At 47.8% G+C, this 27,228-nt stretch overlaps 1 protein-coding gene across 2 annotated transcripts in view; it reads left to right on the top strand.

Annotated features, from left to right (window-relative positions):
* Positions 1-13,986: 13,986 nt before the first annotated feature.
* The window catches only part of LOC146839431 (voltage-dependent L-type calcium channel subunit beta-1-like), a 269,660-nt gene continuing 256,418 nt past the window's right edge, over positions 13,987-27,228 (top strand). Inside the window, exon 1 of one of the 2 annotated variants that reach the window (XM_085651479.1) lies at positions 13,987-15,353. In XM_085651479.1, the coding sequence (XP_085507605.1) occupies positions 15,321-15,353 (33 nt within the window). In that variant the 5' untranslated portion in view covers positions 13,987-15,320. The remainder of the gene's footprint in view (positions 15,354-27,228) is intronic. The other variant, XM_085651480.1, reaches the window with a different exon arrangement.

Below are 27,228 nucleotides of genomic sequence, written 5' to 3'. Positions count from 1 at the left end.
AACAGGACAATAGCTCTCTGTACTCGGTACCCAAGGAACCTGGGGGTGACCCAATTGCGATAACGGTACACCAGCAATACGCACGGATCCTGGAGGCTATCGCTGACACCAAAGCGACGCTACATCAGGACATCAGCACAGTAGCAGTGGGACTAGGCCTGTTACTGGCAGAACATGGCAAACTGTCTGACCGGGTGAAACATACAGAGACGACTCTTGAGGAACTTGCCCTTGCACAAAACATACTGGCTGCGAAGGTGGAAGACCTTTTGGATAGACTGGGTATGTTGGGGCGTAGAGCTGAGGACGCAGTAGTCGTAATAACGTGTGGGTCTTAGGGCTGCCGGAAGCAATTGAAGGACAAGATATGGTAGCCTTCCTGGAGATGTGGTTGAGGGAAGTGGTGGCGCCTGAGGGTCTATCACAGTTCTACACCTTGGAAAGAGCCCACCGGGTGCCCAACAGACCTACGGCACCGGGACAACCTCCAAGACCAGTGGTGGCTAGGTTACTTCATTACTGAGACAGAGATCTGCTGCTCCAGAAGGCACGACCGGATGGTCTCTACACCGTGGAAAACTGCAAGGTGTCCCTGTTTCCTGACTATATGTTAGAAGTACGAAGACGTCGTGCATCGTTTTTAGAGGTCAAGCGAGCGCTATGTGAGGAGGGAATCCTGTCCTCACTGATGTTCCCGACCAGGCTGCAGATTATGTTGGACGGGAAAACACACTTTTGCGATGATACTAAATCTGCCTGGGAGTGGGTCGAAACCTATAAGACAGAAGGCCATGCTAAGCCTCGTCCTCGACATCCGGAGACCGGGATAGGTGAGCCTGAGAAAGGACCCCAGAGGCGGCAGCGACGGAGAGCCACTAAGAAGCCGAGTCTGTCGCGGACGGTGGAGGAGAGGGCGAATGCACTGCAAACAGTAGCCAAGATGTTGCAGGGTGGAGAGTTGGCGCAGGAGAGGGGATCATGGAACTGATGAATCGGGATCAGACAATTCACCAAGTGGGCGTAACTGTATGCCGGAGGTGACCCCGCAGATGGCAGACGAGTTCTTTGGATAAGTGACTGGATATTTTTCCCCTCTCCTCCCCCGGTTTCTTTTTCTCTTCTTCTTTCTCTGTCCTCTTCTCCCTTTTTCCTCTCTGTCGCTCCCCCCTCCTCCCCTCTGTTGTCCCGCTTCCTGGGAGACCTACATATCTGTATAAGATTATATTGAACGTGGGTGGAGTTTCTCTGGTGGGTGGGGGGATTGGGGGTCTTGGGGGGTCTCCTGGGCATGGGCAGGGATGGCCTATTCAGGCTGAAATGCCATGGGTACTACACTGATTTACAACTACATAGTAGAAGGTTTGGTCGCGCTCCCTCATAGGTCCTTAGTTAGTTACCTATGACCTTGTTATTTTGTCGTAGGATTGTGCTATGCACTGTTTTAGTACATTTGAGCAGCTGATTGTTATTAGTCCGCTCGCAAGTGTGGGAGATCAATGTTTGGGGTTGTTGTTGCATACCAGGTGGTCTATGAGAATTACAGGGGCTGATGGAGTGTGGAGCGTACCGGGTGGGGAGTATTGTTTTACCAGATGGCACATCAGATAATTCGGTCAGAAGGGTACAAGCTCCTTACATGGAACATATGGGGTATGGGTTCACCTGCTAAGCGCTATAGTATACTGAATTATATAAGTCGTAGGGGTGTACACGTGACGTTGTTGCAGGAGACCCACCTCACGGAGACTGAGGTAGGACGACTGAAACACAGGTGGTGGGGACAGATGTATGCAACTACGTATTCTGCCTTTGCGAGGGGAGCACTTGTGGGGATTTGGCCGGGCGTCCCTTTCCAGCTTTCCCGGAGATTAGTGGACGTGGAAGGGCGGTATGTGGTGATTCGGGGGAAGTTGGCAGGAAGAGGGATCACACTGGCCCCCAACCGAGAATGGATCCCCTTCCTAGAAAGGTTCTCTGGAGCCTTAGCGGGTGTGGATGCTGATAATCTGATTCTAGGTGGGAACTTTAATTGTGTATGTGATATCGAATGGGATAGATCTACCCCTCCACTACGGGGCACAATGGCATCCAATACGGCACAAGGGCTTAGGCGATGGGCTGCGGGTGGGGATTGGTGGATATGTGGAGACTCCAAAATGAACAACAAAGAGTATATTCCTATTATTCGCATCTGTATGACCTCCACACACAAATGGACATGTTTTTTTGTTCCACTACAATGACCCACATGTTATCTGAGACGGAATACTTGGGGAGAGCCATCTCTGATCATAGTCCCCTACTTATGCGATTTGCTCCTCTCCCTGAGACGGGTTTATACAAATATTAGCGGCGGCATTGGATACCTTTTTCTCGGAGAATCAAGATACCGCCAGCTCCCGGTTGGTGGAATGGGAGAAATTCAAGGTGGTCGCCAGGGGACAATGCTTGGGACAAACAGTAGGCCTCTGGCGAGAGAGAGCCAGGGAACTGGGAGAGTTTGAGCAGCAGTTGCAAGAGTTGGACGGGGAGCTGGTGAAAGGTTTAGCAGTACAAGATAGGATGGCAGGACTCTGGAGTCGCTATAATTAGACGTGGGACAGATTACGGACAGTTGACCTGAACAACTGTAGGGCGCGGCAACATGAGGAAGGGGGCAAAGCCGGTAGATTGCTAGCCTGGTTGGTTCAGCCTGAGAGTCGGGGAGCGCCTATCCCGAGTATCGCTGACAGCAGGGGACGGGCGCTCTGTTCTCCGAGTGCAATTAACGAGGCATTTATTAGCTACTATGAAACTCAGTATCAGCAGCCAAGGACCATTCCAACCGAGGTGATACAGTAGTACCTCGATGCCCTGCAGTTGCCAGGTTTGGAGACAAATGTTGGTGACTCCCTGGCATTATCGGTCAAAGTGGGTGAAATTAGGGAGGCAATTAAAGGGATGGTGTGATGGAAAATTCCTGGGCTAGATGGCTTACCTGCTGACTTTTCTTTGGCATTCGTCGATATCCTGGCCCCACAGTTGGAACACCTTTATGCGACTGCACTTGAGGTGGGCGGGCTTTCGTCCTCCATTAGGGAAGTGCTAGTGGTCCCCCTACCAAAAACTAAGACTGCCCACCCAAGAGTGACGGATTTCCGACCTTTTTCCATGTTAAATACCGATTTTAAAATTCTGAGCAGAGCATTGACTACCAGGCTACTGCCACATGTGCAGCGGTTGATCCATATTGACCAGAACGGTTTTACACCCACATGGTCCACGTCTAACAAACTGCGGAAATTGTATAATGTAATGTTCCACAATAATTTAGGAGACTATCCTGATGCAGTGGTAATGTCAATTGACATCGAGAAGGCTTTTGACTGCTTGAGTTGGGACTTTTTACTGGCAATGATGGAAAAGATGAAGATGGGTGAGGGCTGGTTAAAATGGGTATATCTCTTATACAAGGAACCAAGTGCACGGGTCCGCACAGGCGCTATGATATCCACCTCATATAATATCTATAGGGGGACTCGACAAGGGTGCCCCCTCTCACCACTACTGTTCGCTCTTGACATGGAGCCATTGGCGGAACGCACTAGACAGGAAGGTGGGCGACTGGGGATTACATTAGATGGGGCCACTCATATAACTTCACTATACGCCAACAATGTGTTGGTATATCTAAGAGACAGGAATGTGGGGATACCTGAATGTTGTGAATACTAGGGGAATTTGAAGAGATGTCAGGCTTATCACTTAACAGAAGGAAGACTCATATATTTCCGATTTGTCCCTCCGTACCAAGATCACCGACTCTCCCGTTGGATTTAGACTGGGCACCGGATGTCTTTAAATATCTGGGTGTCCGGATGTATCATACACAGGCCGACTTGCTAGAGGGCAATATAGGGTGGACCTTACGGGGAATTCAGCAGAACGTAGCCTTCTGGCGCACATTGAAACTTCCAGTGATGGCCAGGGTGGTGCTATCTAAGATAGTTAATGCTGCCCTGCCTCTTATATTACTTTGTTAACTTGCCAGTAATAATACCGCGCAGCTGGTTTAAAAAAGCTGGATGCACTATTAAGAGACCTGGTGTGGGACAGTGGCCGAAATAGAGTGTCTTTACAGACCCTACGGATCCCATTTGTGGGCGGTGGTCTGGGCCCCCAGATTATGAGGCATATTACTTGACGGCCCAATTGCAGTGGTTGGCCCGGTGGCTCGACGGAAGAGGGCTGGACGCTCTATCGTTCCCGGTTCTGTGACGGTGACACTCTTGCCTAGAATGCTTGATCGGCACAGGAAGATTAAAGCTATGGGGGTGCTACTATCCGTGGCTATGGCGTGTTGAGACAGATATGTGGCAAGATCCAGAGACGTGAGTCTATACTCCCCTTGTGTCCCCTTGGTAGGTTTGCCGCAGACGGGTAGGGGCACGCCCCTCACATGGCGCCAATTACAGGGATGGGAAGACGCAGGGGTACAGACGGTGGGAGACTGTTTTAGAGATGGGGAATTGCTGCCACTTGCAGACTTCCTGGATTATCATGAGTTGCCACCCGGGCAATTCTTGAATTGTCATAAAATACGGGGAGCCCTGGCGGAATTATGGGGAAGGGAGATGGTGGAACCAGACACGCACCCGGTCTTCCACACAATGGTGACACTGGGTTTGGCCGAGCATCTAGTGAAATGGCTCTATCAGACGATCATTGAGATTTCGAGCCGTCCATTACATCGGTTGAAGGAGAGATGGGAGGGGATGCTTGCCAAGCAGCTCACTGATGAAGAATGGGAATGGGTCTTTGGAGGCCCCAAGAAGGTGTTGCGAAACGCAGCCTTTAAATATTTAGTTTAATTGGCTCCACAGAATGTATCTCACATCGCATCAGTTGAATGTGGTGTTTGGGGGTACAGACCACACATGTCCCCATTGTACTCTTGGTGACGCAGACTTTGACCACATGGTTTTTGTTCTTTCCGAAGCTCTATGGCTACTCGTACGAAGGTAGTGGAGCTAATCAATAAGGTAATGTCTTTAGAAATAGTGTGCACTCCAGCGGCTTGCCTACTGGGAATATTTCCATGATTTAAAGCCAAACGATTGCGATTTAGATTTATAGACTTAGCCTTGCTGCTGGCTCGGAGGCAAATAGCTTTCAGGTGGAAGGCACAACAAGCACCGTTAGTGACTAAATGGGAAGATGAGTTAACCTGCTGGGCAAGAGCTGAGGAGCAAGCCTTGATCAAGGAAGGCAGAATCACTAAACGATGCAGACCACTTGTGGAACCCTGGGCAGACATAGTGAAAGCATGGGACATGTGTCATGCACCACCGCAGCCCTCAGATACAGATTTGACTGACTCGGAAGCATAGAGTGAGACCCATTCCTGTCTTGATATCAGAGAAACCTAAGCCTGGACATGAGTGTGAGAAGTTGGCCTGGCATATGCTGGTCACTAGTTATAGTGGCCACCTTGCACCAGTCCAATTCGACTCTTGGTAGATAGGTTTAAAGACAACCTTTTAAAGAAAGCTATCCTAGTGGTAGCTGTGGAGAGCAGCCTTCAGGCTAAGTCTCTGAGGAATGTAAAGCAGCTTGTTTTACCTTATAAAATCTTGAATTACCAAATGAAAAGACACCACACAGGTATATATATCAAATATATATGTATTTATTACTAAATATACTCTACTAATCTCTTTATGAGATTAGAGCCAGGTAAACATTCAAAAGATCAACAGTTCTCAATAAATTAAGCACAAATATGGCTGTAGCCCTAGGGGCATACCAGACCATATACTAAAAAAATGGTATAACAAACTCGACTTGCCCTATGAAGAGGCCTAGGGCCTTGGGAATCGCTGGGGCTTCACTGCTGCAGTGTTTACAGGTAAGTAATCAGCCCACAGGAGGCGCATGCAGTGTCTAAACACACACGCGGGTTTCTCATTGGTTTCAATGGCAAAATGTCGCGGTTTGTAATTTACAGTTCTAGGGCACTTCGGAGTGGACAACAAGCAAACAACTTACAGGGTAAGTACTTCGATAGCCAATGCACACTTGGGCACCGTAATGCCAGAGTTACCTCACCCAGGGAAGCCGGGTGCATAGGTGTCCTTTGGTGTCGGGTCGCGATGCTGTTTTCAATGGAGATCGGGGAAGTCTTGCTGCTTGTGTCGTCGAGAGAAGTGTCCGCTTGAATCCGACGATGGATAGGAGTTGCAGGAGACCTAGAAATTGAGGGGACAGAGTTCAAAGTCACTTGCCAGTGACCGGTGGCCCGCAGGATAGATGACCACAGCTGTCGCGTCTCCAGGGGCGTAACAAACACCCCCGCAGCCCCCGCGGTGCGGGGGGGCCCCCAGTCTTCGGTAGGTGAAGGGGGCCCCCTCAGCTCTTCAGTAAAGAGCTGTGAGTGAAAGGCTTGCTCTAGAAAGCAGGTGCAGCCTGCAGCCGGCTCTGAGCTCCTTGCCCTGACCCAGGGCAGGACTGAAGAGAAACAAAGTAACAAGTTACATTGTTTCTCTTCAGTCAGAGCCCGCTGGAAAAAGGATGGGGGCCCCGCATTCTTCAGAAACACGCTTTCAGGGCGAGAGGTTAGACATGTAAAGAGCAGGACAGGGGCGTAACAAACACCCCCGCAGCCCCCGTGGTGCAGGGGCCCCCAGGTGAAGGGGGCCCCCTCAGCTCTTCAGTAAAGAGCTGTGAGTGAAAGGCTTGCTGTAGAAAGCAGGTGCAGCCTGTAGCCGGCTCTGAGCTCCTGCCTGACCCAGGGCAGGGCTGAAGAGAAACAAAGTAACAAGTTACATTGTTTCTCTTCAGTCAGAGCCTGGATGAAACAAGGATGGGGGCCGTACTCTTCAGAAACACAGGGAGAGAGGTTAGACATGTACAGAGCAGGACAGATAACATTCTGCAGCTTTGTCGGTAAGTCTAGCAGTTTTAATTGTGAGTTTTAATTGTGAGCTCTTTCAAAAAACATGCTATGTTGTGGGTTGATAACAAATGCCTCATATGTTTTAAAATGCAGCATTTACATTTCTACAGATAGTTAGGTTATCTGGGACTTTAATTAGTCCCAGCTGTAAATATCCTCCTGTCGCTGACCCTTTTCTCAGTCTCACAACACTAACAAGTGCAAGATATGTTACCTCCTGCCCCCAATTTCACCATTCCCCGTCCCAGCCTTCGTGTTAGTTGGCACTAGCTTGGTTTTATTTGACCTTTGCCAATGCTTGATTACTTGCTTCACAAGCATTGGCTGCCGCTGTATGGCTCCCACGTGCTGGCCTCACACTTCGGAGCTGAGGAGACCCGTCCTCTGTTGCTGTAGACGCCTCGGTGCTGTTGCTCCACCCTGGTATAGGCTGCCAGCTCCTCACTCTGCCCCTAAACCTCTTACTCATCAGCTCACAGCCTCGCATCTACCGGGGCACATGAGCTGAGCTACCGGGAGCTGTTTGTTAGGTCTCGCCTGACCCAGCGCATGCGCTGGTCTGGCGAGACTTATTGAGAGGGCTCCAAAAAGTGCTACCAGGCCAGCCTAGAGCTACAGTGCATGTGCGCGTGCGCGCGCCGCGCTTTACCGCGATTACTTTCACGGCCGCTTTGATGTTTGATCGTGATCCCGATCACTTTCACTTTCGCCGTCGCACGGCCGCTTGGCATAGCCAATAGGTCTCGCTTTTGGGACCTTATAAGTATTTAGTTATGCAACTGTTGCATGGCTAAACACTTATAAGGTCCCAAAGGCGAGGCCTATTGGCTATGCCAATGCTTGTTTGAGCAGCCTGGGGGCTGTCTGTGCAGTTAGGATGCCGCCAGCAGTATTTAGTTATGCAGCAGAATATCCTTGGTGCAACAACAACTGTTGCATGGCTAAACACTTATAAGGTCCCAAAGGCGAGACCTATTGGCTATGCCAATGCTTGTGTTGGTCTTGGCACTGTTCTGTGGTATTGCTTGCTGTGCTGGAAGGAGAGAGAGCTCCTTCCTGTCCACCTCTAAACAGGTGCCGGGGACTACAGAGAAAGGAGGGCATGTGACAATAAATTACCTAGTATTACATCCTCTCTATAATGGTGAGTTCAAGTCAGAACATGCCAAATGTGGCCTTCGGGCTAAACGCACTGCTACTGGGCGCCAGAGACACACAAAAATCACTATTCGGCTCCCGGGAATCGGCTAAGCTTTATCCAAACTGTTCTGAAGTGCTGCTCACGGGGTATTAAGAAGTCTTTTTTTGCACTTTTTCGTCGAACAGCACGTCACACAGACCGGTCTCTGTGCAACCCATTAATAAAACAAATTGTACCTCTGCCAGTGGCATAGCGATAACTTTTGTTGAAATAGTGCCAAGAAACACGCTTATGCTGTTTGTGAGCGCTATAAAACACATAAATTGTACCTATTTCAGCTGCACGCAGGTTACCAACTGAAGCGTGTTACAATAGTGCTTAATGGAAGGTCCTTGCTCTTCATCTGATGTGTGCATAGATTGAAAAGCATGTCACGCTTTGTTAGCACTGGAGTCGTAGAAGAATATGGAAGGAGTTGCTGTCTTCGTCTTTCTTTTCTCATCTTGGTCTCTTTCAATCTTTCTTTCATTAATCTTGCACTTAATTTACTAGCACCTACTTTTCCTACTTATGCCTACTGCTGACTTTTGTTTCTCCTCATAGGTTTCATACTTCCTCTTACTGTGCTACGTAACCTCTTAATTTTACCTTTCTCTTACACCTCATATTTGTTCCCATTCTTACGTTTTATTATTCCAACATACTCTTGCTTCCACTTACAACTTATTACGCCTATTTCCTCCTGCTCTTACTCATTTCTCCTCTTACTCCTATTACGTCTTCTAACTGCTATTCTTACTTTTGCTACAGTATTTGCCAATGCCCTTATTACCATTAACTTAGTCCTACCTACTCCTACTTGCACTCTTACTCCTGCATACTCCTACTTGAACCTACCTTCCACTACTTTTACATCTACATACTTAAGCTCTTCTGCTTAGCCCTTCGAATGCCTATTCTTACTCATAGTTGGGAGAGGAGTTGGCCTAACGGCTAGGGCGGTCGACCTCGAATCTGGGGAACTGGGTTCAAGTCTCAGCAATGACACTGAACATGCTGTGATTCTGGACAAATCTCTTAATCTCCCCGTGCCTTTACAAATATGAATGTGTCCTCATGTAACGCAACTGGTGCTCATGTAAAGCGCTATGATACCCGAAACGGGTCAAGTTCACGCTATATAAAACTCCCAAAAATAAATAAAAAAATAAAAAATGAACAGGATCTGCTCGGTCGCATTGGAAGGTAAACAAGCATTTGCAATGCAATTGGTCTCGCATTAGTGAGAGTTAGAGCTATTGACATTGTAAAGGACAGTGAATTTTACCTATGTGTTTTCTGCTTGGAGTGGAGTGAATGTGTGTGGTGTCAAGTGGACATATGTGGTTTGGATTGGAATTGTTAGTTGTGGAATTGTGTTGTGTGGATTGGATCTGTGTAGCGAAATAATGTAATTATGTGGATAGTAATTATGTGGTATTGAGTGTACTGGAATTATGTGGAGTGGGATTGTGTGTCATGGAGTTGGATTGTGTGTCTTGGAGTGAGATTATCAGGAATGGTATTTTGCGTTGTGTAGTGGAGTTTACTTATGTGATGTGCTGTTAAATATTATAGCATGATGTGGAATTTTGTGGTGTAGATTGGATGTATGTGGTGTGTTATGTAATTCTGTTGTTGGTTTGAATTATGTAGTTTGTTGTTGAATTATGTGGTGTGGAATGGAAATGTGTAGCGTTGAAATGTGTGACGTGGAAGTGTGCGCTGCTGTGTGAAAATTATGTTGAGCGGTATTATGGGGCATGGTGTGAAGTGTAGTTATGTGGAATGTTGCTACGTGGCATAGACTGGATTTATGTGGAGTGTATTTATGCAATATGAATGAGAGCATAATTATGTGGAGGTTAATTATGTGGTTCTGAGTGGGATTATGTGGAGTAATTATGTGTGATGAATTGTGTGGGGATGAATTGTGGAATTGTGAAACGTGTGGAATTATGTGGCATGGTGTGGTGTATAAATGTGCGGAGTGGAATTATGTAACATGTTGCAGAGTTGTATTTTGTGTAGGGTAATTCTGTGTTTTGGAGTTGAGTGTAAATATGTTGTGTGACGTATAATTATATAGGTTGAAGTGGAATTATGTGTACTTGAATTGTGTTGTGTGGAGTGTAATTATGTGGTTTGGAGTGCTATTAAGTTGTGTGGAATGTTATGTGATGTGGAATTATGTGGTATGGAGTAAAGTAGAAATATATGTTTTTTCATTTTTAGGATTGTAATTATATGGTATGGAATGTAGGATTAAATTATTTATAGTTGAATAGTGTGACATGGAATTATGAGATGTTCAAATGTGCTGAGTTTGGTAGAATTAGGTAGCGTGGATTTGAGCAAGCTGTGCATGCTAAGGCTTTTATGTCATGGGGTATAAAGTTGACGATTGTCTATTTTTCTTTGTAAAAATAATTTGGGCTTTTTCTTTACCTTCCGGTACATTTCTGAACAATTTGTTAAGCCAAATTGTAATGTTGCTTTGTGTGCGCATGCAGGAAAGGACAAGTGTATGTGGAATGTTGCTACGTGGCATAGACTGGATTTATGTGGAGTGTATTTATGCAATATGGATGAGAGCATAATTATGTGGAGGTTAATTATGTGGTGCTGAGTGGTATTATGTGGAGTAATTATGTGTGATGAATTGTGTGGGGATGAATTGTGGAATTGTGTGACGTGTGGAATTATGTGGCATGGTGTGGTGTATAATTGTGCAGAGTGGAATTATGCAGCATGTTGCAGAGTTGTATTTTGTGGACGGTACTTCTGTGTTTTGGAGTTGAGTGTAAATATGTTGTGTGACGTATAATTATATAGGTTGAAGTGGAATTATGTGTAGTTGAATTGTGTTATGTGGAGTGTAATTATGTGGTTTGGAGTGCTATTAAGTTGTGTGGAATGTTATTATGTGATGTGGAATTAGGTGGTATGGAGTGAAGTAGAAATATGTGTTTTTTCATTTTTAGGATTGTAATTATGTGGTTTGGAATGTAGGGTTAAATTATTTATAGTTGAATTGTGTGGCATGGAATTATGAGATGTTCAAATGTGCTGTGTGTGGTAGAATTAGGTAGCGAGGAGTTCAGTAAGCTGTGCACGCTAAGGCTTTTATGTCATGGGGTATAAAGTTGACGATTGTCTATTTTTCTTTGTAAAAATAATTTGGGCTGTTTCTTTACCTTCCGGTACATTTCTGAACAATTTGTTAAGCTAAATTGTAATGTTTATAGACCAGGGAGGGTTTTTGAAAACAGGATAAATGGCGCTCAGGCAGGTAAACAAACAGATGAAGTAAGAAGAACAAAGAACAAATGCTTTACGGTGCAGGCAGGTCAGGGGAAGACCCAAAACACCTGTATAAGGTGTGGCGAGAGCCCATGTCAGAACAATTATAAACAAATCCTGTGCACACGTGACAATTTGGTAATAAAATTACAGAAAGAACAACAAAGTTCAACAAAAAAATGAAGAAATGTTGTTTTAATTCAAAAGATGAGTTCATCAGTACGAAGGGCGCCAGCCGACACGTGCACTTCGGCAGCCAGATTTCCCAGTTCACATCGCTACCTACAGGCCATTTGTTTTCCTGGTCGCATCGACCCATGGGAGAGCGCTATACCCTTGATCCCTTTATCGTTGTTTCTCCTGATGACAGTGTTCATCGTGCCCTGAAGAGTCACAGTTGTTCTACTGTTGACGAAACACGTGTCGGCTGGCGCCCTTTGTACTGATGAACTCATCTTTTGAATTAAAACATTTCTTCATTTTTTTGTTGGACTTTGTTGTTCTTTCTGTAATTTTATTACCAAATTGTCACGTGTGCACAGGATTTGTTTATAAATTGTGATGTTGCTTTGTGTGCGCATGCAGGGAAGAACGAGTGTCTGGTAGACATGCAAAAAATCATCCTATGACTCAGTATTAACTTCCACACCTCTAAACAGTAATCCCAATCCTAGAATGAGTTACCCGTTTGCTTTACAACAACAGTTAGTAAAACAAGTAAGTGCTTTGCGAGCCTGTGTAAGTAGCAAAGGTTTTAAAGGGACTTGTTTTTGTGCAAAGTATTGCTTTTCCCAGTTCAAGGAAGGGATAAAAAATACCTCCAGATAATTATAGGGCTGACAGGATGGTGCGATAGCAGAATATTGATTTGTGTGGATCTGGTGAGGACTGCGGGCAGCAAGTGCTTGATACGTTATTTGCATAAGAAGATACTATATATTTTTTTCGTTATCCTCCATTAGTTATTAGTAAGAAAGGGGGAAGAGAAGCGTTCACCGACAGTATTCATTTAGTCTTACGGAGATAAAGAATGCTGTGGTCTGTGGTAGATGGCGCCCAGAAGTCATAGGTATATGACGCAGGAGCTGCCAAGGAAAGGAAGTGGAAATGCGCTTTAGACGTTGCTGGTATTGATGGCTACTGTGCGGTTGCAGACTTTGCTGGGCTTACAGTTGGTGGGGAAATGCTACATTGTCATTGTAGGTTTAATTCATGAATCGCTCATTCTCTCTGGTGTTTGTCCTTGGGGTAGTTGTTGACTGGTGCTACATATGGGATCTGGTTTGCCTTTGACAGCAGGTATGGTTTAGTGGGGTACATAGTGTAAATTAATGTTGGCATGAGGAAACAAAAATCGGACCCTTTGTACATTTGATATTATTGTGTGCATCATGCAGAGGATGAAAAGTAGCAGGAACGGCTTTGATGCCGTATAGGCTAGCAGGAAGAAGTGTTTTGGGGTGGTCAGTTGAAGAGATTGTTTAACATTTTTTAAACTTCCACAGTGGCATTGGGAAGGGCAGCAGCTGAAAGGCTCTGTCTTTACTGGTAGGCAGTGGTTAGATGGTGACCGGTCATCAGTCTTTCTGTGGGTGATGGACAGGGGAGCAGTAGGCGGCGGTCACAGATTTGCAGTGACATCCGAGGGGTGGTTTTAAAGGCGGACAGAAAAGCATAATTGCGGGTTTCATAGGGGTGAGGGTAGAGTGTAATGGATGCGTTCGTAGCAGGCACGATGGAAGTGATCTGCGTTTGGAGGTGGTTAACTGAGCGGGCTTCGCTCTGAGGTGGGTCATCAAGTAGGAGGATGTGTTTGGTGGGCCGGCTGGATGCAGTGCTATGTAACTTTGCTGGAGGGCGCAGCAGCAGTATTTACTGATGTATGTAAATCGCCCGATGAGAGGGCGGATGTGACCAATAGAGGAACCAGAATCCTTTTTTTATGGCTGGGGTGACCCCCAGCAGTATGGCGGGTCGCTGGCCTGAGAGCTTTTGACTGGCAAGGAGAATGGGGGGCCCCCTCCATGTACTTTGCAGGGGGGCCCCCTCAAGTTTCGTTACGCCACTGGGAGGGGAAGAGAGGGGGGTGCTGCTGTATAAAGTGTGAGAGGCAGAGGGACAGCAAGGGATGGACAGGAAAGAGAGAGGCCAGAGATGGCCACGGCTAATGTAAGATTGTTGAGGGACCAGGGGACAGTCGAGGCTCGGACAGAAGATAGAAGAGAGGGACATCGCTTCACCGAGAGCGAGAGACAGGGGGACAGTCTAGGGCTGGGCAGAGGACAGAGGGGGAACGGAGAGGGTACTTCCACGGTGAGACTGTTGGACTGGGCAGTCGACGATTGTACAGAGGATAGAAGGTGCGGTGCAAGTGTCGAGAGACAGTCGAAAGACGGACGCGCTAGAAGTGAGATAGATAGTTACTGCGACATTGAAATAGGTGAGGGACAGAGAGAGGGCAGAAGGGAGAGGGTGGAAAAAAAGGGAGAAAGGAAAGGGACACTACTACATGGAGCACGCTTGAATGCAGAGGGGAGAGAGGTAAGAGACTGAGAAGAGGCGGAAGAGGGACAGATGAGGGGCGACAGACACGGAGTCTGGCGGCGTCAGCGGTGCCTCCGAGCACCTGCCACGGAGCTGCGCATATTTATGGCCCCCTCAGAGGCCTCGGAGAGTCACCCCTGCCCGGCTATTTCCAGCCAGCCTTGAGATTCCTCTCCCAGTCAGCACTAAAGCCGCGCTGCCACCAGGCCGCAGGCACCACTTCTAGCTGAGGGGCTGCGGGGCGCGTCTCCAGGCTGGTCCTCCTCCGTCGGTTGCCCGGCCTGGCTGGAATATAGCGCTGCGGATCACCTGTGGGCGCAGCCTCTCCGCAAAGCCCTCAGATTACCTTTGTCAAGAGCCGCCCCCTGGAATGTGCCACTAACCCTCAGCTTTGGTGGCCCGGGCTCGCTTCAACCGTGGAACCTCGCTGCCCCTCATATATAGAGCGAGGCCCGAAGGGAGCTTCATCCGAGCCCCATGACCCAGGGATGTCACCATCCGCGCTGAGCCCTTAGGACTCTCCTGCTCGTGTGTGCTCGTGGGGGTCCCACGTCACTTCTACTGAACTGTGACCCCTGAAACAACTCACTGCCCGTCTGGGGTGTGCCAAGCTTCAGGTGCCGCTGTACCAGTCTTGACGAGCGTCACGGGAGTCCAGGAAGGTTGCCTGTTCGTGGGGGCCCTGCAGCGTGGACCATTATCGCTTGGGACTTTGAACCGTGTCGCTGACTGGAGCCATCAGGCCCCGTGGAGAAGGCCCCACAGCAGCAGGGCTCCATTCTGACCGCCGGGACATCGCACTGTCACTCATCTGCGCGTGCGCATAGCAAGGCTTGGGTTGTGGGCTTCCTGGTCACCCTTACAAGATTTACAGAGACCAGTGGAACATTTCGCTGCCCCTCACCTGTGTCCCAGTACTCGTTGAAAGGACCCGACATTGTCCATACAGAGCTACAGGAGCCCTCGAAGGTCTTGCTACCTCTCACTGGGGTGCCGAGAGACGAAGTGGGCGCAACATTGGTCTGTCGAGCTCTGAGACCCAGGGGACACCTTCCTGCTTCTCCCCTGTGTGCCTGGCCATGTTCAGAAGGTGCCACATAAAGCCTTTGAAGCGGTAAGACCAGTAGGACCTCTTACTTTACTTCACCTGCACAAGTGCGTCTCCGTACTGCACTAGTGCCCAAACCATAAGCTCTGAACACTGGCTGGTGTGGAAGCGCCAGCATCCCTACCTTGTGAACACATACTGGTGTGATGGTACCCGTGCCCACACCGTGACCACATAAAAGTCTGCGGATCTGTAGCGTCCGATATTTCAGGCCCTGGTGGGCAGAACGCACACTGCCCAGGCCCTCCAGTATGCATCTCTATGGCCTAGGAGACTCTGAAGAGGTGAGTGTGGGATCTTGTGTGTCTAGGTCCTATGAAGGGTAAGAAGTGTGGGTGGAGAGTGGCAGTGGCTGACCCTTCCTCTGGAATTCACCTGCATTTGGTACCAGTGTGCACTTCATGCTTGCATCAGATGGTGTGTGATGTTGCTTTAGGCATAGGTCGGTATAGGTTTGAACAGTTTCAAAACTGTGTGCCGCGGGAGCCTGTGCATCGCTTTAATATGCTGCTACTTATCTAAAGGTCACTGGGATCTGGTGGCTACTGACTGTGGAGGAAATATAACCATATCAATGCCTTCTATAGGTGTCCTGTTTTGTACCTCTCTAGGTCATTGTCTCCTACAGTTTTTTTTTCACCCATGGCAATCAATCAATCAGTGACATTTATAGAGCGTGCTACTGATCAAATAGCCAGGTCTTGAGGTGTTTCCTGAAGGTGAGATGGTCCTGGGTCAGTCGTAGGTGTGCGGGGAGGGAGTTCCATGTCTTGGCTGCCAGGTAGGAGAACGATCTTCCTCCGGTGGTGGTTCTGCGGATCCGTGGGACGGTGGCGAGGGCGAGGCTGGTGGAGCGGAGCTGCAGGGTGGGGGTGTAGAACGAGAGGCGGCTGTTGAGGTATTCGGGGACCATGTCGTGGAGCTCTTTGTGTGCGTGGGTGAGGAGCCTGAACATGATCCTCTTGCTGACGGGGAGCCAGTGCAGGTTTCTCAGGTGGGCGGATATGTGGCTGTGGCGAGGGATGTCGAGGATGAGTCGTGCGGAGGCGTTCTGTATGCGTTGGAGTCGTTTCTGAAGTTTGGCAGTGGTTCCTGCATATAGCGCGTTTCCGAAGTCCAGTCGGCTGGTGACGAGGGCCTGGGTGACAGTCTTTCTGGTTTCGGTGGGGATCCACCTGAAGATTTTTCGGAGCATGCGCAGGGTGTTGAAACAAGAGGAAGAGATGGCGTTGACTTGCTTGGTCATCGTGAGGGAGGAGTCCAGGATGAATCCCAGGTTGCGTGCATGGTTCGTGGGTGTCGGTGCGGAGCCCAGCGCTGTGGGCCACCAGGAGTCGTCCCAGGCGGATGGGGATTGTCCGAGGGCGAGGACTTCCGTCTTGTCTGAGTTCAGCTTCAGGCGACTGAGCTTCATCCATTCTGCGACGTCTTTCATCCCTTCCTGGAGGTTGGTTTTGGCGGTGGCTGGGTCTTTGGTGAGGGAGAGTATCAGCTGGGTGTCGGCGTAGGAGATGATGTTGATGTTGTGTCTGCGTGCGATGGCGGCGAGGGGGCTCATGTAGATATTGAAGAGGGTTGGGCTGAGCGTGGAGCCTTGGGGTACGCCACAGATGATCTTGGTGGCCTCTGAGCGGAAGGGAGGGAGGTGGACTCTGGGTTCTATCGGAGAGGAACGAGGTGATCCAGTCCAGGGCCCTTCCCTGGATTCCAGCGTTGAAGAGGCGGGTTATTAGGGTGCGATGGCATACGGTGTCAAAGGCTGCCGAGAGGTCTAGTAGGGTGAGAGCGGTTGTTTCTCCGTTGTCCATCAGGGTCCTGATGTCGTCGGTGGCTGCGATGAGGGCGGTCTCGGTGCTGTGGTTGGCTCGAAATCCGGACTGGGACGGGTCGAGCGAGTTGTTTGCCTCGAGGAATGCATACAGCTGTTTATTGACGGTCTTCTCGATGACTTTAGCCGGGAAGGGCAGAAGAGAGATGGGGCGGAAGTTCTTGAGGTCTTTGGGGTCCGCTGTGGGTTTCTTCAGAAGGGCGTTGATTTCTGCGTGCTTCCAGCTCTCAGGGAAGGTGGCTGACGTGAAGGAGTTGTTTATGACGTTCCGGAGGTGGGGTGCGATGATGATGTCGGCTTTGTTGAAGATATGTAAATGTTGTAGACTTGTAAAGCGCACAGCTGCCCCAGCAACGGGGCGTCCCGGCGCTGTAGACCGCTGGGGAACCCGTCCTGGCTATCCCTGTGAGATGGTCCCTTTCTGGGTATCTCCAAGGTGAAACCAGGCATCCCCGGCGTCTGTGGGGGGCCGTTGTAGAGATGAGGCAAGCTTAATGCCCAGAGTTGCCGAGTGTGTTCCTGGTTAGAGTAGGTACCGAGGCGAGAATTATCAAGTCTGTTTTGACCCTGGTCCACGACCCTGCCGCGTCGGGAATTGAACCCTGGTCCCTGGCCGATTCTCTGCTTACGGGTCTGCCGCCTCTAACCAGTGAGCCACACCTCTCCACTATGATGTGGGCATGGGTCAGAGGGGGAGCCAGAGTGGATGGTGTTCATGACATAGGTGGTGTCTTCAGTGCTGACGGGGGTCCAGGCGCTGAGGGTGGTGGTGGGCGTCGTTGGTTCGGTGACTGGAGGCGAAGTCTGGAGTCCGAAGCTCCGATCTATGTCTGCGATCTTGTGGTGGAAGTACGTGGCGAGGGAGTTGCAGAGGTCTTGTGACGGTGTGATGTCGTTGTTGTTGGAGCTGGGGTTGGAGAGCTCTTTGACGATGCTGAAGAGTTCCTTGCTGTTGTGGGTGTTGCTGTCGAGCCGCTCTTTGAACGATGACCTTTTGGTGGTGCGGATCAGCTGGTGGTGTTCGCGAGTGGCGTTCTTGAGGGCTGTCATGTTTTCTGTAGTCCGTTCGTGGCGCCAGGTTTTTTCGAGGGTACGGCAGGATTTCTTTGATTCTTTGAGGACGTCTGTGAACCATGAGGTTTTCCTGTTGCCAGTCATGCAAGGGGGTTTCTTCAGTGGGGCGAGGTCGTCGGCGCAGTTGGTGATCCACTGTCTGAGGTTGTGGGCTGCGTCGTTGGTGTCAGCGGTTTTGGCTGGCGGGTTCAGGCTCAGCGATGAGAGGAGCTGGTCTGTGGTGATTTTGCTCCAGCTTCTGCGGGGGATTTGTTGCGTACGGTGGTGGGATGTATTCTTTTGGAAGGTGAAGTGGATGCATCTGTGGTCGGTCCAGTGTAGTCCGGTGGAGTGGCTGAAGGAGACATGGTTGCTAGCGGAGAAGATGGGGTCGAGCGTGTGGCCAGCGAGGTGGGTGGGGGTGTTCACCAGTTGCTTGAGTCCGAGGTTGGCAAGGTTGTCGAGCAGGGTGGTGGTGTTGTTGTCGCTGTTGTTCTCCAGGTGGAAGTTCAGGTCCCCTAGGAGGATGTATTCTGGTGAGGCTAGGGCATGCGGGCTGATGAAGTCGGTGATGATTTCGCTGAATTGTGTGCATGGGCCCGGGGGTCTGTAGATGAGCGTTCCTCTAAGGGTGGTCTTGGGGTTGGTGTGAATCTGGAAGTGTAGGTGTTCGGCGGCGGAGAGTGTGTCTTCGGTGTTGGTCGTGATGTTGATGGTGTTCTTGTAGACGATGGCGATTCCTCCTCCGGTTTGGTTGACGCGGTCCTTCTGGGTGATCTTGTAGCCTTCGGGGATGGCTATGGCGATGTCGGGGGCCAAGGAGGCGTTCATCCAGTTTCCGTGAGGAAGGCGACGTCTGGTGCTGTTGTTTCGAGAAGGTCCCAAAGTTCGACGGCGTGCTTGTGGACGGAGCGGGTCTTGAGGAGGATGCATGTGAGGTGGTTGTTGTCGTTGCTTGGTCCGGAGGGGGGGGGAGGTTTGAAGGCAGGTGAATTTGCAGGCTTGGCAGGTGAAGGGTCCCTGGGTGCGCCTCGGGGTGGTCGTCCGGTGTTGAGTGCGTTGAGGGCGGCAGGGTCGTATCTCAGTCGATGCTTCTGGCTCCAGCGGGGGCCAGGGGTACTGGCGCTGGGCGCGGTCCAGGCGCGGACGGGCGCAGACGGGCTTGCCTTTGGCACGCCTTCGACGCGCCAGCGGCGCGCCCGCTGCGCTCGTCCGCTGCGCGGCCTCCATATGAGGGGCAGACAGAGGGAGGAGCAGCTGGGAGGTGGGAGCGGGCGGCCAATGGGAGTAGAGGGGGCGGGGCCGCAGGGACGCAGCGGCAGGAAAGAAAACGGCGGGGGAAACGGAGGCAGCGGGGACAGCGAGAAAGGGGCACAAATGTGGAAACTGAGCACAGGGGTACGAAAAGGGTACAAAAGGCAATAGTGGCACAGGGGGGAGAGAAAGGGGGCACAAATGTGGAAAACGCGCACAGGGGTACAAAAAAGGGTACAAAAGGCAAGAGTGGCACAGGGGGCAATCAAGGGAACAATAACAACAACAACCAAGATGAACAGACAATCAAGAACGGCAAACACAGTACTTAGCCGGGTTAGAGGCGGCTAACAAGGGCGGCAGTGGCAGCAGGAACCAGGACACACAGGGGGCTGCGTGGCGGTGAGGGGAGCTACCTACCTGGTGGCAGGGCATGCCAGGAATGGCCCTTATTTCGGAGTCAGTGTGTGTAGGGTTAATGCCCAGTCGTTCCACTGTCCTCTCGTAATACTACAGGTTTGCTACTATCTTTGTGTCCTCTCTGTATCTTGTTTCGTATCTATATGTCTGCAGGTTCCTGTCCCATGTCTTTGTATCTTTGTGAGTCTGTTTCCACGTTTCCTCCGTCTCTTTGCTTTCATTAGCAGTCTGCCTGCATCTGCCTATGTGACTGTGTCTTAAGCTATCTATGTCTCTGTTGGTTTCTCATGAATCTGTCGGCATATCATGCTTGTAGTGTAGCATGTCTGTTGGTAGCCGTGTATTTCTACAGTTGTGTGACTATAGTTATGTGCGTCCGTTGCTGTCCCTTCTTTATCCATCTGTATATTTTTCATATCTGATTGTCTCTCTGTGTTAATTTTTGTAATGTGTGTTGGTATCTCTTGTTGGTCCTTTTTTACCTCTCCGTCAGTGTAGCTTCTGTCCCTCTTAACTGTCCATTCTGTATCAGTTCTTGTGTCTGGGGCAGTTTGAGTCTGAATTGGTGTATCTGCTGTAGTACTCTCTACATATTTCTATGTTGCTTTGATTGTCTCTGTCTACCTTAGTTTCTTTTCTGCTCTGTAGCTATGTCTTAGCTTTTCCTCTGTGTCTGTGTTGCTATCTCTTCTGTGTCCAGCTCTGTCTTCCTTATATGTTGTCTCTGCGTATTAGTCCTTGCAGCCATGTGTGTTGGTGTATGTTCTGTTTCTCTATCCTTTCCATCTGTGTTTGTATGTGTGTATTTGTATTGGTGTATCTTTTTTCTACCTGCATGCCTTTTCCATCACTGTCTCTCTCTCTCTTGGGTATGTGTGTGTTTATAATCCCTTTTATTACCTCATTTTAATTTGCATGCAGCCTTGGGGCTTGGTTTTACAGGAACCAGTTTACTATCAATAAGAGCTATTGTTCTGTAACTTTGGTCGTTACTCTCCTTGTTAATGGGGTGGGTCTTCCCCAGGCCTGAATTCTGCTATAATAGCAATAGAATGGCGGACATAAAAAGTTGGCTGTCAGTCTTTGATCCGTGGCCACTGCGGGAAGATCGAGCTATGAGTGAAAAAACAAATATAGTCTCTACAGTTTCAAGTGAGAAGGGCCCGCATGGGAGGAAGATCCTTTTGCTACTTGGTGGCGAAGAGCTGGAATGCTCTACCTCTTAACCTTCGCCTGGATCCATCTGAATCTAGCTTTCGGAAGAAACTAAAAACACATCTATTCTCTAGATAACCGGGCCTACTCCTCACTTCTGTTTCTGAGTTTTTCAGTTTCAGCGCGGGGACACGCTTCCGAGCGTAACCAAGCGCTTTACAAAATTCCCTTAATAATAATAATAATAAGTCACTAAGCGGCACGCAGGTAAACATCGGATGCGACCGCACTCTGTGGGAGTGTATTAATTGATAATTGGTTTTAAGGTGTGCTATGAGATTGCCATTTAGAAAATTGTGATTTGTGCTGATGGTCGAAATGAGCCTGTAGTAGAACATTTCAGTGAGATCTGTAAACTGAATTATTTTAGTGAACGTTTCTGCGCCGATATTCTTTCACAATTGTCTTGAAACGCTTTCTGATGGTTAACACACTGAGTTTAGTGGCATATGTTCCCAACTTCCAGTTCGGTGTGGTCTTGTGTGGCAAAGAGTGAGTAAGACCTTGGACACTTGGTTTAGTTGTCATGTCAAGGGAGCGCTGCTGCTCCATCCTCGTGTGTCTGACATGTCCTGCAGGAAGTCCCGCCTTCCAACATGGCTGCCCCAAGACTTGGACCACGGGGTATCGATAGGTAGGCTTTAATCTCTCTAGAGACTAAACAATAGATATAAAAGTCACAGAATAAACTGACTGATAAAGATGTCACTGCACTTCTTCGTCGATTTCAGGATTGTGCTGCCTGAATGCATGGTTTTAAGACAACCTTGTTAGTGTGACAACGTGTTTATGATTTACCGGGACAATCTCAGATTTCCAACATCAGTCCTGGAAAATTTCAGTAAATTTAGCACGTCCCCTTTCTCAGAGGGGTTGACAGAACACAGAGTGGCAAGTTTTCATGCTTTCCAGTGCAGAGTTAGAGAGTATTTACTAGCCCAAAGGAAATTAGTTAACAAAGATAACACTGTATGTAAAAGTTGCATTTATTTTGTCTGCATTTTTATGTTTGCGAGTGCTATTAATTAAGTCATCTAGTCCTTCTCCGCGTTTGGGGTCTGGTCTCCCTAAACAGTGTTTTCTAAGTGAAAGCTCTGACTGGTAAAACAAGTTATTTAGGCCTGGGCAGGAAATTCTGCTGTGCTCGAAGAGTTGGTGGAGTTTTTCTCACTCCACGCCCTGCGTAGTGCGCGGAGTTCCCCCCAAAAAACTCCTGAGTTTCGGAAAATATTACTCCAGACCACCACCCGGTGAGATAGCTCAATGCGGGCTGGCGCAGATGGCTGCTACTGCTCACGTTGAGAAACCTTCCATTCACGTTGAGAGAGCTGCAGCTCGAGTAAAACATCTACTCGAGTGGCAGAAAGACGCAGCGCCCTCTTACACTGCACATGGTGCAGTTTGCGCTGATTTTCCAGCTCGGGACAAACATCCAACGCTAAAATTCAGCGCAAATGGCGTACCTAACGCACTGTGCCGCTTGCGGAACACTGTGTAGCGCGGCATTTTTTTTAAATCACTACACCGAACTCCTTGAACTCCGCCCAGCAAGGTGTCCCTGGCTACTGTTGCTGACAAATGTTTGCAGAGACTGCCTCCCATAGATTGCCTGACTCTGGTGGTAGCTGTGGCTGAGCAGTAAATACTTAATTAAGAGCAGGTGATGTGGGAATTGGTTTCCGGTACAATATAACTAATAGATGTTCATATTTATTAAGAAGCAATCACAAGCAAAGTATAGTTATTTAAAAATTAAATGTCGTTAACACTCAAAAGGAATGTAACAACCGACATGTAATGCATTGGTGACACAACTAAGCATCTTGACTTATGGTTGTTGAGATATTACATCAAAAAGGCATTGCACATTACAGTACAACTACGCCATGATGGCGTTTGCCCACTGCACTTTATATGGGCAATTTATCCTCTGGGGCAATCTTGTGAAGCAATTAGAACGCCTCAAGTCTTTAATATTGTTCTACTGTGTTTACTACCTGTCCACAAACAGCGAAGAGGTACCTTTCAGCGCCAACCGATTCTATTCTTTTACAAATTCTAGGTACATCAGCATGTTTGGTTACAGATAAGAAAAGACTGCTAAGCCGAGGTTAGGAAGGTTTTGGTGGCAGTTGGCATTTGGAACACCTTGAAGTAGGCTGTTCAGAATGCCTACTGATACAGTGAACCCTCCCTTGGCTTGCGGTTAGGTCTACCAGAGGGATTAATGGCCAGTAAATCAAAGTCAGTCAGTTGCATTTGAATTATCTGAAATGTCTCGGGGTACTGCTATCGACAGCATGTTCATGGCATGAGAACATGTTCACTGACCTTTACCTCTGAACCAGCTGACTGCAGCTCACATTTTCTGGAATTGGAAAGTTTCTTGGCTTCCCCAGAAACTGGTTTGCTAGGATTAGAATTTTTTTGTTGGCGGATTCCTTAGGAAGCACCAGTCATAGTCAAAAACGAATTCACTGGTGATTGGGACCTGTAGACGTGTTGCACTATTTGAGATGAATTTGCAGGCCCTAGAGATCAAGGATCTTGGAGATATTTAAAAAATATATCTTGCTCAGAGGTCATCATGCATCCAAATCTGTCTTGGGTCACTCTGGTAGCCCAGCAGAAAGAACCTCTGCTCTGGACTAAACGTGTGGCTGGCCTGAGGCCGGCTGTGGAAAATGATTGGGGGCAGCAACACACTAGTCACTGGCTCCTGTTACTGGAAGGGCCTCTAGTCCTTTCGCCTTCTCTTCATTAGGGAGTTAGGGTGCGGTTCATGGCAGATCTTCAAGCTTGGACTCAGCTGGGAAAAGAAAGAGCTGGGGCAGCAGCAGGCCCGGAAACAGCTGGCCAGAGGCTCCCATTCAGTGTAGATTTTGAAAGTGTTGTATCGAGTGAACCAGTACTTATTTAGTTCTTGGAGGAGCTGGATCGGAGTCCAACGTCAGTCAGATTAATTGTTATGTTACTTAGCGTTATATTCTCACTTTTCATTTTACAGTGTCATTTCTTAAAATACATTACTTGTCTCTAGCATCTTCAGAAAGAATGTTAGTTATGTTGCCTAGGAGCATAGTCTGGACATTCTAGTATTTGAATATTTACAGGGCAGTTTGCTGTCAGCGGATTTCGGCCTTTCGTCATTCGGCCTACTTGTAAATTCAGCGCATGCGCAAAGCAATTCCTGGCTGCCTGACTATTGCGTAAGCTCTATTGTGACATTTCATATCACGTCTGAGCGTTTGTCAACGTTGCCAAGCAACGCAGCCTTCGATGTTTTGCCTGATGTGCGTATAACAAATTGTTCGTCTAGCGCAGCATTACTAAAAGCTAAGGCTGCGGATCTTTACTATGATTCGCACACACTGTTATCGTGTCTCACAACTTTTGTGTTCATACATCGGAACAGTGATCTGCACACTCAGTCATATTACAATCTGGAGATTGGTTCAATGCACTTTCCTGCGGACATCAGCGGTAATCCGCACAGAAATTTCCATCATTGTGTCTCACAACCATTATTTTGGTAGATCTTCAGCGGAACAACAGTGATCCGCACACTCAATTAAATTACAATTTGAACTGTGTTTCAATGCACCATCAAGCGGACATTAACAGTGATCCGCACACTCGTATGATTTATGTAATAAAATTATCCACTTAAGAACATTCATATTTGTTTTTAGCTTTCGCATTCCCTACCCAGCGAGTTACCACAGTGATTCGCACAATCAAATATTCATCATATTTCACTTTTCGAAGAAATTTGGACATTCTCCATTCAAATCATTTAGTTAGGACCACTGGCGGAGGAAAGGAAGGATCAGCGCTGTCACGTGGAAATCTGTGACCCGGATGGTGCAAACACACCTCCAGAACCGAGGCAGAACCCACTAAACTATCCGTCCTACAGGTAGGCCTCCATTTTCAGCCAGGATGAGATATTTATTTAAACAATGCTTTTTTTTTCAACGCAGCAAGCTGAACAGGTCATCTTCCCAAACCACAAGCTTCTCGCAAAGAAATCAGAATAAAAAGTGATTTTGATATATATACATATAGCACTTCTTCCGGCGCTGTACCCCGAGAGGTTACGTATCAGAGCCCTGTACATACACCTGGAACTAGTTCTGAAGTCGATGGCTCCCAGTGGTACCGGGCCGTTCGACTCTGGAAGGATGTGTGTTTGTGTGATGTGTTTGAAAGATCAGTGCGTTATATGAAAGAAGGCGGGGCGGGTTAGTTTTTTTGTCTTGTAGTTTTACATAGCACGAACTCGACCCTAAGATATCGAAGCGCTTTACATGATCACATGTTATATTTCAAAATGTAACTTTTTTTAAGGCACGGGTAGATTAAGTGATTTGCCCAGAATCACAGGATGTTGAGCGAACGCCAAGACTCGAGCATGTATTCCCAGTTCCATATTCCGCAGCTCTGGCCGTAAGGCCACGGCCTCTCCATAGTTCATAGATTGCACCTTCCCAAAGCTTGAGATGAAGGTCGCTTTTGGCAGGAATAAATGCATTGGTATCCATTTCTATTGCAGCCTAGTCCACAAAAGTACCATGAGTCCCAGGAGGAAGCGCTTAAACAAGCATTTGCAATGCAATAGGTCTCGCATTTACGCGAGTTTAAGCTATTGGCATTGTAAATGACCATGCCTTTTATTTATGTTTTTAAAACAAAAACAAAAATAAAAGGCATTGTTATTTGCAATGCCAATAGCTCAAACTCACGCAAATGCGAGACCTATTGCATTGCAAATGCTTGTATTTCTACTTTCCAAGGCTCACGCTTTGCGTTTATGAGGTATGGGGCAGTCCAACATGGCCACCGCACTATCGTAATCACAATGCCATTCCAAACGATTTATGACTCACTCTGTAAGCAAACGAGCCTCCACATCGCAATAGAACCAGCTCACCTACTCTAAATTGATTAACGGTTTTGTAAACTATTTTCATCTTTACTAGTTATGCTTTATTTGGCTGAAAAATGGTAAATCTAACCAGTCTTTAGTTTGCATACCGCACAGCTAAAATTAGATATCACTTCACACTGATCAAACTCTTTACAGTATCTTCATGTTTTATGTTTACTTCGTTAGGGAAAGCTTTAAAACATGATTACGCACAGTGACAGTCGCGTTTCTTCTGCGACGTGACGCATGTCTTTATGGTAAAAGTTCCAACAAAGAACTAGAATGCTATCATAAACTAAAGGACTGGCAATGGCGGGTGCCATGCTTCAAAGGGTCGGAGTGAAGACATTTACTGATAAACAAATTCACAGAGGCTCCGAATGTGGACGTTTAATTACTGAACCTTTTCGGAAGATTTAGAGGAAATATTGAAACTGAATTAAGACAAGCACTGGCATACCCAATAGGTCTCGCTTTTGGGACCTTATAAGTATTTAGTTATGCAGCACAATATCCTTGGTGCAACTTTATCAACTGTTGCATGGCTAAACACTTATAAGGTCCCAAAGGCGAGACCTATTGGCTATGCCAATGCTTGTTGGAAAGTGGAGTCCGAAATTTCAATTGAAGGTGGTGTTTTAGTTCGTGCAGACAAACTCATTCCTCCACACTGTTTAAGAAAGAATATCATCGTCAAGGCACATTTAGGTTTGACACTCACAAAACGCAGAGTCCGTGATTGTTTCTGGTGGCCCTCTATGGACAGTGACATTTGTGATGTGGTTGAGATTTTCTCTATCTGTAGGAGTGCTGATGAAGGTTTGAAAATTAAGACGCCTCCTCTTCTTCCCGTTGAATGTCCTCCTTCTCCTTGGTCTAAATTAGGGCTAGACATCATTGGTTCTGTAGAAATTTTACAAGGAGGGTGTCGTTTTATTTTTGTCTTAATTGATTATACTTCAAAATGGCCTGAATTGAAACTAGTTAAGGATACTTCTTCTTCAAGTGTGATCTCATTCTTAAAAGAGGTGTTCATCCGGGAAGGGTTTCCGGAAACACTTGTGACCGACAATGGTACTCAATTTATCAGTACAAAATTTGAATTATTTTAAAAATCTTGTAGCATAAAACATGTATGTAGTTCGTTATATCACCCACAGTCAAATGGTCAAGTTGAATGAATGAATAGAGTGGTAGGGGACTGTATAAGGTGGGCGAAATCTTCTAACTCCAATGCTATTAATAGCATGCTATGGTTCTATAGGACTACTCCCCACTCAACAACTAAGATTTCACCTTTCGAATTACTAAGAAGACGAAAGGCTAACACTTGTTTCAAGCCGGGTTGGATGAACAAGTGGATTAAATCCGTTCATGATGTTAATGACCTTATGGACATTGGAAGGGGCAATGTTAAAGCTTCCCAATCTAGACAAAAAGAATGGCTTGATTAGAAGAA

Source organism: Triturus cristatus, chromosome 4_1 (genome assembly GCF_964204655.1).
Source record: "Triturus cristatus chromosome 4_1, aTriCri1.1, whole genome shotgun sequence".
Taxonomy (NCBI): domain Eukaryota; kingdom Metazoa; phylum Chordata; class Amphibia; order Caudata; family Salamandridae; genus Triturus; species Triturus cristatus.
This window is presented reverse-complemented; position numbering and strand designations above follow the sequence as displayed.